The 14877-nt window shown below is 41.2% G+C and overlaps 1 protein-coding gene across 1 annotated transcript; it reads right to left on the reverse strand.

The window, feature by feature from the left end:
- Positions 1-12310: 12310 nt before the first annotated feature.
- Positions 12311-13659, reverse strand: LOC148039514 (uncharacterized). Its single transcript, XM_087691384.1, has one exon. The coding sequence runs from the start codon at positions 13416-13418 to the stop codon at positions 12627-12629; it is 792 nt and encodes a 263-aa protein (XP_087547510.1). The 5' UTR covers positions 13419-13659; the 3' UTR covers positions 12311-12626.
- Between the last annotated feature and the right edge of the window lie 1218 nt (positions 13660-14877).

Here is a 14877-nt window from a genome sequence, read left to right on the forward strand (position 1 = left end):
AGTACAAGGAAATAGAAGAACCCTATATATGGGTCTCAAACCAAACTCAACTAACTAAGGTGGCATACTAACTGAGCCACGAACTAGAGTAGATAAGGATAGCTATCATGTAGCTATTATTCATGGGCGGTGTACTAACCGCATCTGCAACTGACAAGTCGGTGACATAAATGCACAACGGTCACCCTGGCATATCACGAGTGGAGCTCAATATACACTCCCCCTCAAGCTCAATCCCAATTCCTGCACACCAAGCAGGTCTCTGAACTTGCGCAGCTTCTCTGCGCCCAATGCCTTCGTAAATATGTCAGCTACCTGATCCTCTATGCTGACATAAACTAGATCAATAAGACCTAGTAAAACCCTCTCCCGCACATAGTGATAATGCACCTCAATGTGCTTTGTTCTAGCATGATAGACTGGGTTATTTGCCAAGTGTATACTACTCATGTTGTCACAATAAATGACAACTGGCCCATCTGTAGGCTGATGCATATCATAAAGTAGCTTATGCAACCAAGCTACCTCACATGCAGCCATTGCTGTACCCCTGTACTCAACCTCTGTGCTGGACAAGGCAACTGTAGGCTATTTCTTGCTGCTCCAAGTGACTGCAGCACTCCCAAAAGAGAACACATATCCACTGGTAGATCGTCTATCAGAAATGCTACCAGCCCAATCAGCATCAGTGTATCCATGCAACTATATCTGAACCCCAGTCTCATAAAATAGTCCATACTGCAATGTGGACTTCACATACCCGAGCATACGTCTAGCTGCATCCAAATGCGGTTTCCTTGGAGCCTGCATAAACTGCCTTACCAATCCAACAGCATAGCGCAAATCTGGCCTGCTAATAGTCATATAAATCAAGCTTCCTACTATGCATCTGTATATAGTAGGGTCTTCCAAAAGCTCACCTGCATCTGCACTCAGCTTCACATTCTACTCCAAAGAAACTGAAATAGGCTTACAGCATGTCATCCCATATTTGGACAGCATGTCCAATCCATATTGCCTCTGCAAGAGCTGTATCCCACTTGGTGATCTAATCACCTCAATGCCCAAGAAATAACGCAGCTCTCCCAAATCCTTCATCTCAAACTTCTGCTTCAATAGCATTTTCACATGAAGGATATCTTCATCACTGTCACCTGTCATAATCAAATCATCAACATAAATGACAAGTAGCATGATACATTTCTCTGTTTTTCTCACATAAAGTGAGAAATCTGCCTTGGAAATCTGAAAGCCAATAGTGACAAGATAATGTCCTATCTTGTCAGACCATGCTCTAGGTGCTTGCTTCAAGCCATACAATGCTTTCTTCAACCTGCAAACAAACTCAAAATGAATAGCATGCACATAACCTGGTGGCTGCTCCATATATACCTCTTCTTGTAAATCACCATGCAAGAAGGCATTCTTTGCATCCATCTGATGTAAAGACCATTCCTTTGATGTGGCCATAGCAATCACTGCTCTTACGGTTGCCATCTTTGCAACCGGACTGAATGTTTCTTCATAATCAATGCCATATGTTTGTGCATACCCCTTGACTACTAATCTTGCCTTGTATCTATTCATAGAACCATCTGCATTGTGCTTCACCTTATAAACCCACTTACAGACAATTGCATTCTTACCTTTAGGCAAAGGTACCAATTCCCATGTAGCATTTGCTTCCAAGGCATCCATTTCTTCATCCATGGCTTTCTCCCATTTTTCTTTTCCCATGGCTTGCTCAAAAGAAGTGGGTTCTGGTTCCTATATCACTTTGACTATATATGCATAGTGAATAGTTGTAAATCCATCATATTTCAGCCTATCCACAGGATACCTAGCTCTGGTAGACCTGCGCAAAGTGGGTTCAATCCCAGGTGCTCTCAAAACATCCCTGGTCTTCCTTACTCCAGGTGTAACAATAGAAGGAATACCCAACTCATCATCAATGCTCTGTTCTAAGCCACTGGATTCACCATTCACATAAGAGTGACATGCATTCACATCAAACATGGGCTGATCTACCTTCTCTTTTTCTTTTCGTGATACCTGAATACCACTATCTGCATTGCTTTGAGAAGATTCTCCTGATCTCAATCTGCCTGTCCATGGCGAAGAATGTGAACCACTGCTAGAGGACGCTCCAGGTCCACTAATATTTTGTGACTGCTGCTGTGATGTCTGTGCAGCATTACCATTTTGTACATCTACATCATCAATCACATTTACTGGTTTATACCAGCTACTTATCTCATCAAAAACATCTCTGCTCACTGTAAACTTACGAGTAGAAGGGTTATAGCATCTATACCCTTTTTGCTGCAAAGAGTAACCAATAAAGATGCACTTCTCAGCTTTTGGATCCAACTTGGATCTCAACTCATCTGGCACATGTACATAGACAATGCAACCAAAAATTTTCAAATGAGAAATATCTAGTTTCCTACCAGTATACCTCTCCTCTGGAGTCATCCCATGTATTGCTGCAGTGGGAGTCCTGTTCATTATATAGACTGCCATAGCAACTGCTTCAGCCCAGTAAAAATCTGGCAAGTCTTTTTCGTTGAGCATGACACGAGATACCTCTCCAATATGCCTGTTTTTCCTTTCTGCAATTCCATTTTGTTGTGGGGTATGACCGCATGAATATTGCTGCTTTATGTCATGCTCCTGCAGGAACCTTGCAAACTCATTTGAGAGGTACTCTCCCCCTCCATCTGACCTTAGGTATTTTATTTGCAGGCCTGTTTCTTTTTCAACCATAGCTTTAAGAGTTTTGAAAAGCCCAAAAACTTCACTTTTCTTTTTCATAAAATACACCCAAACTTTTCTGCTATAGTCATCAATAAAACTGACAAAATAATGACAGCCTCCAAGAGATGCAGCTTTAGTAGTCCACACATCAGAGTGGATTAATTCCAATGGCTTCTTACTCTCTTGAACATGTCTAGGAAATGGTTTCCTTGCCTGTTTTCCAAACTGACAGGCTTCACATACCTTATGCATTTCTGCAACCTTGAATTTTGGCAATCCTGCAACAATATTTTGGGCTTGCATTGATTTAAGTCGTTGTACATTAACATGACCAATGCGTTTATGCCAGATATCAATATCTGCAACTACACTGGTCCCATGTGCAAACATTGCCGCACTCAATTCAGGCATGTCTGCATCCAACGTAAACATTCTGTCCTTCTTCTTTCCTTTTGCTATCAAGCGACCTTTATTTTTCATATCCTCAACAAAGCATCCATGAGGATTAAATCTGACCTGCAAGCCCTGCTCAACCATTTGACCAACAGAAACCAGATTCTTGGTGATATTCGGGACATGAAATACATCTGACATGTATTTCTTTTTCCCATCCTGCATAGACAAAGGAATTTTTCCAATCTGCACAATAGGATGTGCAGTATCATCACCAGTCTCCACAAATCCTGGTTTTTCCATTTTCCTTGCATCCTCCATCCATTCTGCATGACCTGTCATGTGGTTTGATGCACCTGAGTCAACATACCACATTTCGTTGCTTTCTTCTGCACTTGTCACAGAATTGTTCATGTGTTGCACCATAAACAAATGTTTATTTCTGTCATCACCCTGTCTACTAGAAGATGCATAATTTCCTTGTTGCAGTTTTCCATTCATGATGTCATTCTGCTTTTTATAGCAGTCTTTAGCCATATTACCCATTTTACCACAGTAGTAGCATTCAACATTACTGTTTGCATTTTGATCTCTTTGCCATCCACCACGACCTCTTTGGCTCCCCCTGCCTCTAGAGTTACCACGTCCTCCTCCATATAACTGGTTTTCTTGAGTTTGCTGCATATTTTGATTTCTACCACGGCCTCCAAATCGGCCTCCTCTACCTCTGCCTCTACCTCTTCCAGCATTTGAGTAGAAAACAGCTTCTTTTGAAGTTCCTCCTGAAGAAGATGCACCACCATTTCTCTGCTCCTCAGAAATTAGAAGAGCAATCAACTCCTCAAAATCAGGAAATCTTTCACGGACGAAAATGGATGTTCGGAACTGTGCATAATCCTTTCCTAGACCATTCAAGGTCACTGAGACTAAATCATCATCTTCCACTGGCGACCCAATGGAAGCAAGTGCATCTGCAATCTTCTTCACCTTCATGTGGTAGTCATTGATGCTCATACTTTCTCTTTGCACATTGTGCAACTCTTGCTTGAGCTGCATTTTCCTGGCTTGCGTATTTGTGCTATACATTTTTGACAAAGTATCCCATGCCTCCTTTGGCGTACTTGCATCCTGAATATGTACAATCATAGAGTCTGAAATACTGATAGACAACCAGTACATAACTTTATTGGCTCTCTCATGCCATGCTTTAAATGCCTGCATTTGTTGTTGATTGGGAACATCAGGAAGAACTGGTTCTTCTTCATTTCCTGCAACAAATTCCCAATATCCTTTTTCCATAAGGAAATTCGTCATTCTAAACTTCCATGCTTGAAAGTTGTTATTGTCAAGCTTTTCAGTGACAATCTGTAAAAGAGAATCAGACGCCATTACAGAACACTGCAAAAAATTCTGTCACTGCAAAGAACACAGCTTCAGCCTCACAAGGGCAAATCTGCAAAACTGACGAAAGTGGTATTTGACCACACAGTCACTTCCAAGTGACGATTTTGCATCAAGCAATAAGGATGATTCTATAACTCCCAATGTCTCTGCGCACAGGCATACGATGCAATTTCTACAGTAACTTTTCACCGACCTGTAGAACAATGGTCGCACAGCATAAAACTGGGCCTTTTCCGCAGTGCGTGCAGAAAACTTCCGCCTCTAAAACAGGCCCCGAAATGGCCTCAAATCAAAAAAACAGGGTCGCTAAGGGCTGAAGCCCTATCCCACAGCATATACTGCCCTCTTGCTTCAACGCGAAGGGCGTCTCAACCTGAGACAATGCACTCTTGCAATTTCCGGCTGTGCTACCTACAGAGATCTGCTCCCAAAATGGAAAATGAAAGCAACACTGCTCCTCTTACCAAAACACCGCGAGCTTGGCTTGCTTTCTTGAGCTCCTTACCACGAACAAGGCTCTAATACAATGTCAAGATTGTGGGAGAGAAGGAAGGAGTCTCACTTGTAGCTTTCTTACTTGCACAATGGGGGAATACACACAAGGGTGGAGGCTGAAAACAGTTTTCCTCTTCATAGTTGTGTAAGCCGAAAAGAACTCTAGTACAAGGAAATAGAAGAACCCTATATATGGGTCTCAAACCAAACTCAACTAACTAAGGTGGCATACTAACTGAGCCACGAACTAGAGTAGATAAGGATAGCTATCATGTAGCTATTATTCATGGGCGGTGTACCAACCGCATCTGCAACTGACAAGTCGGTGACATAAATGCACAACGGTCACCCTAGCATATCACGAGTGGAGCTCGATATCTCAACATCTCTCCCTTGTACTTTGTAGGTTGAGACATCTTGAATCTTCTGTACTCATCTTCTAAGCTCCATTGCCACAAAGAAGAGAAAGGTAAGTTTTGGTGAGTTTACAACTATAAATAGAGGATCGCCCAAATGGAGGTGAAGGTAGATTAGATTAAATACAAGGTCATCAAAGCTCCTTTTTGCAAACCCAAGTATGAAGAGAAAGGTAAGTTTTGGTGAGTTTACAACAACATTTGAGCTAACTTTATTCATTCACATTCATGGGCTTGAGTGGAGAGAGAGCATAGTTGGTTTAGAGCTAGAGCACGAGCCAACTATGTGAGAGATTGCTTGAGCCATAGAGAGTGAAAGCTCTTAAAATAATAAAAGTTCCACCAAATTTGCCAAGTGGAAGCTGTGATATACTAGATTCAAGGCTCCATAATCAAGTACCATGGCAACCATATACTACCTTAGCGCTCTTTCTTTTCCTCTTAAGGGTATGTTATAGCATGCTAACCTGAGGTGACTAGCCCTTAGCAACAACCACTATATATAGTCAACATGATCATAAAAGTATGACATTACAAAGCAATGATAATGGAGACTCATTTACCTAAGCACTCTCCTAAACCTGAAAACCCATGCATGGTTCACATAAGAATGTACCTCATATCAATAAACTACCTCCTAGAATGCTTGCTTGCATCTTCCACTGTAATTTCATCCTCCCATAATATCTTGAGCTCGTTAACCAATGAGCAAAGATAGGCATCCATATTCTTGATTTTATAGAATCCAAGGACAAGTAAGCTAAGGATCATGTGTCCTTTCTTGGTAGAAAGCCATGGCAGAATGTTGTAGTTAATAAGGACTACTAGTTAGACTAGCACACAATGACTGGCTAAATGAATAACTAGTGGAGAGGGAGGACACTATAATTTGATCTAAATGTTGAAAATGGCCTACCTACATTTAATGCAAGTCGAACTAGCATAAATGTTTTAAATGCCAAAATACAATGCATTAAATATTGGTGCTACTTAACATAATGTGCATCCTACTCAAGGCAATAACTGTATGCTCAAAAATGAGGGAAATAGGATACCTAGACTCGAATACACTAATGGACCTCCACCTAAAGTGTTTGGGACAAATGATGGGATGGATGGATGCATTCAGTTGAATGCACTATCATAGTTGCTAATGTCCTTATCTAACTCGAATTTAAACTCACAAGCAGAAGATGATCAAACAAGACACACAACTACTAATAGTTATATGCTTGTGGAGAAAATATATACATGCATGCACTATATTATATGGCATTAACTAAAGATGATGGCTCATGACTCTTCTTTACATGGTGCAATAAGATAGAGGTATCAATTGTCTACCACCCGATGGATAGGACATATATGAATCAAAAAGCTTGGTGGATTACTGGGGGTACGAGTTGAAATCATTGTAGGAGGTACCTTATCACATCACATCTCCCAATACTTTTAGGCTTTTGATCATAGAGAGAACTATGAATCATATATTGCTATTTCAATTGAATGTCTCTTATTTTGAAGACCCTAAGTTTGTCTCTACTCTAAAGAGCAAGTGATCCTTCACTATTAGGAAGCCTCTCTATCTCCTAACGAGTATGGTAAGGCAATCATAACACTAGCTTTAAAAGGCCTGGCAAGTTTCACTAGTGTTGGGAAAAAATATCTCAACACAATTTGTGTGGAGAACATTCATTGTGTGCTCTTAGGATTGACCCTAGGGACCCTTATATTCAAAGGATGCTTCAATATATTCAGACTTTTGTTAAGAATCAAAAAGGTGTTTCTATTCAAGCTACAAGGATGTAATTGAGGGCCGATTGGGAAATTATAGGGGATGCACCCTCAACCTTCTATTTCAATGCTTTAAAAGCCCAACCATGACAGAGAGACAATTGCCTTCGTGGAACATGATCCACGTAACATTGTGAAAAGGATGGAGCAATGTTAAAGATTTGAAGAGTTGCTTAGCATCAATTGCGGGGACTAAGCTAGCTACCATTGAGGGCTATGAAGGGAAGATAGTGACTTTCTTTGGAGATTGTCACCCCTCAACCATGCGAAAAGGCCATTTTCTAAAGAAGAGGTCGAGTTTTCTCAATTCTATGAAAATTGGGAAGTTTTAGGCCTAATGGGCTATCAAGCTAGGTCTTCAAGAAAACATGGGATATGTCTGTGAAGACTTGGTTGACATGCAAGCTTTCAGATGGAAGAGATCAAGAAAGGACTAACAAAACTTGTCCCAAAGACAATAGATAGAAGAAGCCCATCCATTGGAGACCCCTAACCATGATGGACTTCTCTTATGAAGTTTTGGCAAAGGTCCCATCTTTAGAGTCGAGCTCCTAGACAACAAAATAGCACACCCTCACCAATATGGTTTCATCTTTGGTTGCACAATTCAAGATGTTATGTTAAATTTTGTCTCGTCAACGGATTATGCTTTAAGTATGCAAGCTGACTTTGCGTCAGTGAACATGGAGTTTGAGAAAGCCCATGACAAGGTTAGTTGACCCCTCATCATGGTAACTCTTAAAGCTTTAAATTTCGACCAACTTTTCATGAAGATGATTAGATCTCGATTTAATTGTGTCTCCACTGGTACAGGGATTGAATCTACCCAATGATTAAAGGGGGATTACTACCCAATGACATTCTTTCTACCACTTTTTTCGCCAATGACAATTCCAACCTTGTGTCAACATTTAGGCAATCAATGGACATTATTCATGATACATGATTGTCTTGAGTTGTCTACCTTGATCATCAAACAACCTAAAATAGACATGCTTTTTTGAAGCTAGGGTGAGCATGAGTAGTGGCTATAGCAATATGGTTTCAAAGTTGTCAAACAAGGGGAGCGATTTAGATACTTAGGGTGCCCACTTGGAATTGGAGTGACTATGAGCCTAAGGTTCAAATGGTATCAAATCCTTTTTGTAGGTAAACTAGCAACGTTGAAGACTATTCTCACATCCACAGCCACCTTTGTTGGGACTCTACTAAAGCATCAAGATGAAGTGATAGCACATACTAGGAAATGGACACCTATAGATTAGAATTCCCCTAGTTGGAGGTAGCCCAAGCCTAGGTGAAATCATGGAGATCTAGTCTACAAGATCTTTCATTAGAGGGTGCTAAGAACAAAAAAGGGAACCTACCCCCTTTTGGGGGATGGTGAAATCATGAAGTTTTTGTTAGCAAATTAGTCAATTTAGAAATGATTCCGTATGTAATTTATTGGGCTGGGCATATATGTTTATTTTGTGCATTTTTGTGCCTATTTTTGAGGTTGTTGCCATTATTCTTATGGCTGACCTAATCCAGATATTTGCATATATTTTACATGTTTATTCTTTGGCTCCCTTATGAATTCATCACTTGCAAACTTCAAAGCAAGTCCTACTTTGGAGAGGAGCCAATGATAGTTCTCACATAGCCAATGAATCACTATTGTACATGATTGTCTCATGTCTTAGTATATGGATTCCATTTCCCGAGCAGAATTTGTAAGTTCTCCACCATTTGCAATATTCTATTTCTCTTTTCTTGCAATCTTTCTTCTTGCTTATGTTGTGCAATCTATCCTAACAGGCTTCTCCACTTCCATTGTTGCATCCACTTCTAACAAATCGATCATGCAAGATGTTTGATTGAAAGGTGCTAAAAACAAAAAAAAGGGACCCATCCTTTTTTGTAAGATGTATGAGCCACCTTTTGTGCTTGTCCTACTTGAACCTTTGTTGAACCCAGTATTATCAATTGAATTCAATGGATCATGAATGAATCCTATTGCCACATATGTTCACGACGTTTTAGAAGCAAATATTAGTGTTAAGAAGGCATGTAACTATATTTATGAATCTTGAATAGACTTTTCTATTGTGTTATACTCTCTTCACTTTTGATAATACTAACCCACGTTCTTGGTATGTAAGGTTGCCAAACAAAGTTACAAAGCAACAATAGGTTTTTCAATAAGCTGTCCAAGACCATGCACTTACAAGGGCCTTAGAAATTCAGCTAATAATCGCAACCCAAAAATGCATTTTCTTTCAAAGCCCGGATTGGATTGCGCAACAGATCAAGCTCAACAACAAAAAGAAAGGTTGGTAGATAAAGAGTATTCCAAAGGAAGGTGGGTTAATTAGCCAACTACAACTATTGTTGCAAACCACCACCCTTCTAAGTTTTTTGTATCCAATGTAGGAAAATCACTATTTTAAAGCAAAACCAAGAAAAACTTCTGTAGGCCCTCATACAAGTTCTTTCTATGAAGGATTTCATAGAAGAAACCTCTCTATCCGAAATGACCATGTGGAAAAGGCCCAAAAGGATGTGGAAAGCACCCCAACAATCCTCCTTTACCTATAGTTGTGGAAGATATCAATGTTTGCCACCTACAAGGATAGCATAACCAATAAGATCCCAATCTCACCCCTTTGCTTGCTTACAAGCTTGATGAACTAGATATACATCTTGTTTACGAAATGTTCCCAATATAAATCTAACCAAAGTTATGTAAGGAAGCCACTAAAAACAAAAGAGCTCAAAAGGTGAACTCTTAAACCATGCTTTATGGAGATAGACACCCTTGATTAAGAGATTGTGAAGGTTATGGCCTCTATAGGCTCTAAAAAAAAGTATCCAGCAACCACACCTAATGTGCACCATGTACAACTTTACAAGTGATGCCTAGACAAAAAGGAGTGCTACATTTCAAACACTAGCAAAGAGAGCTCAGTGCTATCTTCTTGGAAAGGAGCACGCTAAAAGGTAAAAGGTTCTCATATTCAAACCTATATCTGATCTCATTGAATCAATATAATACTTGCCTGTAGTGCATTTCAATAGACTGGAGCAGTACCACCTCCAAGCGGGCACCTGAAGGTCCTCTGAATGCAATGTTAACCTAGGCGAAGGCTCCAGCATGATTGCTACATTGAGTAAATGCAAGCACAAGAGAGAAGGTGATATACTACATAGTATTTTATTTCACTCCTAAGAGAGCTTTACTCACCTCTAACAGCACAGCTTTCTCCCAGTGCTGAAAATCAAGTGTGCAAGCCCACATGCAGCAATGATGCCTTGCTAGGAACCAGCTGGAACACTTCAATTGGCTTTCGATCTGGAGTGGGTAAGGGGCTTACACAATGCCTAAAATATTCATTTCTGTTAATAAAAAATCTGAAACTAAACAAAAGACTCGTAACTGTGCAATATGCCAATCTCCCTAGGTTTACAGCATAGTTAAACCCATGTAATCTGCCAACTAGCTTAGATTAAGAGCTCCAAACCTGGACAGAAAACCTCCTATGCACTGTGGCTACTGAGGCTTCACAAGTAAACAGCCCTATAATCTGAAAACTCTGCAGGTCCAGAAATTTCCAGAGATAATGGGCAGCTGAATGCATTTGATCCCAACCTCCTAACTAGTTATCATAAATACTGGCCATACACTAACCACACAGACAAAAGATGAATTCCATCCCCCTGGACTCCCAGTAGAACTTCACAAAGCTGAAGCCTTCTATTTAAGAGTGAATTGCCTCAAACAAAACAGGTTTGAAAGAGAAGTTAAGGCCGATCTTCTCCTATCCTTTGGGGAAAATGTGAATTGAGCTCCCCAAAATCCCCAGTACACTCACTATATCCTAAAAATATACCTCTGCAAAATCTCCCAATCTAAGAGGGGGCCGCAAAGATGCACACTCCTGATCACTTCTGATGTGTTTGTGCCAGGAGAACACTCCAAAACGCCCGTGTCAGGAACCATAAGAACAGTATTCAACCAGTGGGATGACCAATCTTCCAATGTATCGCATGAACATTCTCCAGTATGCTCATACTGTAACTTTTCCACGTACCGAGTGTCCACCCAAGTATGTGGCTTACTCATACAACGATATCCTTGATGCTTCCATCTAGCAAGCTTCAGCCTCCCAACCGCACCTCCATTTCATAGAAATCATTTGTGATTCTGTTGCAAGTTTAATCAAAAAGGTTTGTGCAACGCTGAAATCCACACATCCTTTCCTCTGTGTCCCAATCTCAGAGTGAGCTATCGGAAGACATCGTGCTATCCCAGGGTTAATAATGTCCTCAAGTCTCTATAAGGCTCCAAGGTTCAGTTTGCATGCACATTGCTTCACCATTTCATCCCTATTGTTCCAAACAAAGAGCCACAACAAGCAAAGCATTCCAAAATAATTGCCAGCACCCATCCAGGCACATTCTTGATTTTATCTGGATACGCACAGGGGTGCAAGAAAAGGACATTCTCCAAACACTGACACACAGGTTCAAACAAAAGTCCCAGTGCCTAAACTTCCAACAATCAGATCTTGAGCATCCCGATTGTGGCCACACTTTGCCATACATAGCTCTGAGCACAAGGAACCAGTAAAACAAGTCTACACTACAAGTTGTCAGGAAAAGGACTCAAGATATAGTATAGTTTCTGAAGAAACACATCCCAGCTACTTGTCCCTGACTAACGTTAAGAGATATTCCCATGACATCATATCCATTTCCAGCTTTACACAAAGTCGTAAGAATTCCAGCAAACAGGCACAACTGAAAGTCTAGAAGGCCCTAAAGAAGGACACAAATAAAGACAACGTACTCTCAAGAGGAGAATGCACCTCCTTAAACCATAATCACCATACACACCTACAAAAGGTCATAATGATTCCAGCAGATTTTTGCAGAAAATATGGTTCAAAAGGCGGCACACCTACTGTCAACTTGCACTCATTTGGATAATGCAATGCCTGATTTCTAACTAGCATAACCAGAACCAAATGTGAGTTAGTAAAGCATTGATAATTGAAAGACATTGTATGTGGTAATCAAGAAAGGCGATCTTCATTGGCATTTGAATGAATTGACTTACAATTTTATACAAATAATTTCCAGTTCTCAAGAAAATGAAGTGAATTGAAAACTTCATACGAATTTATGCACACCTAGCCTTCTCAATAGTAAGCCTTCGAGTTATAACTGAGTCTTAAGGGAGTGACAGGTTTTGAAGGCAATTATGTGCCTATCTGAGTGCTGCATATAATAATGGACAGAAAATATTACATGTACATGCATTCCAGATGAAACGATCCCACGAATATACACTGTAAAATCTGCTCCCCAAGGCTCCGAAATCATCTACTCTAAGAAGCCTGTGTAGCTCAAGACAGCATTACGCACCCGGCTCATATCCCTACCCTTCAACGTCCTTCCAGCACCTTCCAAAACAGAAAAGGTAGTAGTGTGGCTCTTCGCATACTCTCGAGCAAGAAATTCATGTGGTGGGAGCCTCTCCTCGTCCTGGTCATCTTGCTCAACATCATCGCTTCGTGTCCTGTGACGGCCAATCCTTCCCTCCAGTTTTGACCAGTCAGGTATGTTGAGAGGTGCGGATTGCGGCATCATATGGCTGGATGAATCACCCTTACCTTGAGAGGTCACACGGGGGATCATTCGCGATGCCGGAGGGATCCGCCTTGCAGAGGCTTCGACTGACAAGATCCTGCCTGATGGACTCTTGACACCATTGCCAATTACTGAAGAAATGGAAGAGATGCTACTCAGACTGTTCACAGCCGATGAAACCCTAGGCATGCTTGCATCCCGTAAGGGACTATGCCTCTCCGGTGTGCTGGATCGGCTGCCACCAAGCCGGCCCGCAGAAGCGATTCGTGGAGGAAGGGAAGACTGGCCCTTACTACCATCATTGGAGGACCTGCTGCTGGACTTGGTGCTGCTCTCCATGCCCCAAATCTCCTGTTCATCGAGCTCATCGAGGTCGTTAGCATCAGTGGTGTCGGAGGAGAGAGATTGCACGGACGCGGGAGAGATGCTCAAGCCGAGGAATTTGTCGACGAGGCTGGAGGAGGGGGTTTGGATGGGGCGAGAGGCGCTGCGGATGGGGACGTTTAAGCCAGAAGCGGTATCCATGGGGGCCTATGCGGCGAGGCAAGGGGTGAAGAATGAATCTGTGAAGCATCACATGGGGAGCGCTATGGCTGTGGTGGTGGTGATACAACACGCCCACGAGCACATGATGCAACACAGAGAGAGAGAGAGAGAGAGAGAGAGAGAGAGAGAGAGGCGGATGAGAGGCACCTACTAGGGTAGAATTAGGGCAGATTGCTGGCTATAGAGAAGGTACAGAAGCGCCCCGGAGCACCGGCGTAACTCGTAGAAGCCATTTTCCTTAATATATATATTTAAGCCATTTTCCTTAATATATATATATTTATTACACATTTTTTAAATGTACATTTGGGCATTTTACACATGTTCCCCTGTGGCCCCTGATCTTTCTAAACGTCGGTTTTATTCTTTTTTAGAATATTATCACATGGGCGGCTCTGAGGTTGTGTTGCGGACCTGTGGCCCTCCCGTCACATCACCAACTGGCAACCAAGAGGATCAAGGGTCTTGTCACACGTTGCGATGCTTCGATTAGCATTCCTTGCTTAATCAATGCATTGCATTAGATAATGGCTTGCCTTGCTTGTTCACGCAAGCTTCAAAAAATTACCCCAAGTTAATAGTCAACTAGACATGGGGCACAGTTAATCTTTATTTACATGAAATTATAATTGGCAATGCTTGAATGTCCTCTCTGTATGGGTAATGCTCCAATGGAGGCCTTGTATGTAATTGTCAATTAGCATCATCTATAAGACAATGGTGGTAATAAAATAATGGATGTGTGTGTGCGTGCATGCGTGTGCACGTGCACGTGAGTGCGCTTCACAAAGCAAAAACATTGTACTAACTTCTTTCTTGCCTTTATGGACAATGGTTAGTGCAAGTGTTCCTAATTGAATGCACCACAATTCAAAACCTAGGATATGTCTCAAGGGATTTTGGATCATTCCTAACACATAGAAAGTATCTTGTGCTGCTTCTTCTCTCACAAGTTATGCTTTGTGTGTGTTGAACCAAATGCATTGAGCAAAAGCACTAATGATGGTGGGAATCTTAAAAGAGTAGTGCAAAGGGATTTGCTAGATTTTCTTCCATGCTTGCTAGATAAACCTTACTTACTCAGAGAAAGTATGAGAGGTTAAAAGAATGTCCTCCCTCCACTTCAAGAGAGTCTAGTAAGCACTTTGTTTGGCTTTACTCTTAGTAGTTTAAAAGACAGAAAACATCCTACACACGTAAGTTGTTGTCTAGTAAGCACTTTGTGTGGCTCTACTCTTAGTAGATTAAAAGACGGACAACATCTTGCACATGTAAGTTGTTGTTCTAGTAAGCACTTTGTGCAGCTCTACTCTTAGCAGATTAAAAGACAGAAAACATCATGCACCCGTAAGTTGTTGTTCTTTGCATATTTTTAGAATTTATACTAAATTAACTTTGATTTCTAATAATGGCATACTTACTCTCATGCCTCAATTTC

This window comes from Lygodium microphyllum, chromosome 2 (assembly GCF_053477565.2).
Source record: "Lygodium microphyllum isolate KBCC chromosome 2, Lygodium_microphyllum_v1.1.10, whole genome shotgun sequence".
In the NCBI taxonomy this organism is placed as follows: domain Eukaryota; kingdom Viridiplantae; phylum Streptophyta; class Polypodiopsida; order Schizaeales; family Lygodiaceae; genus Lygodium; species Lygodium microphyllum.

Coding starts and splice junctions, on each gene's coding strand:
- LOC148039514 (XM_087691384.1), bottom strand. CDS start 13,418: ATGGATACCGCTTCTGGCTTAAACGTCCCCATCCGCAGCGCCTCTCGC.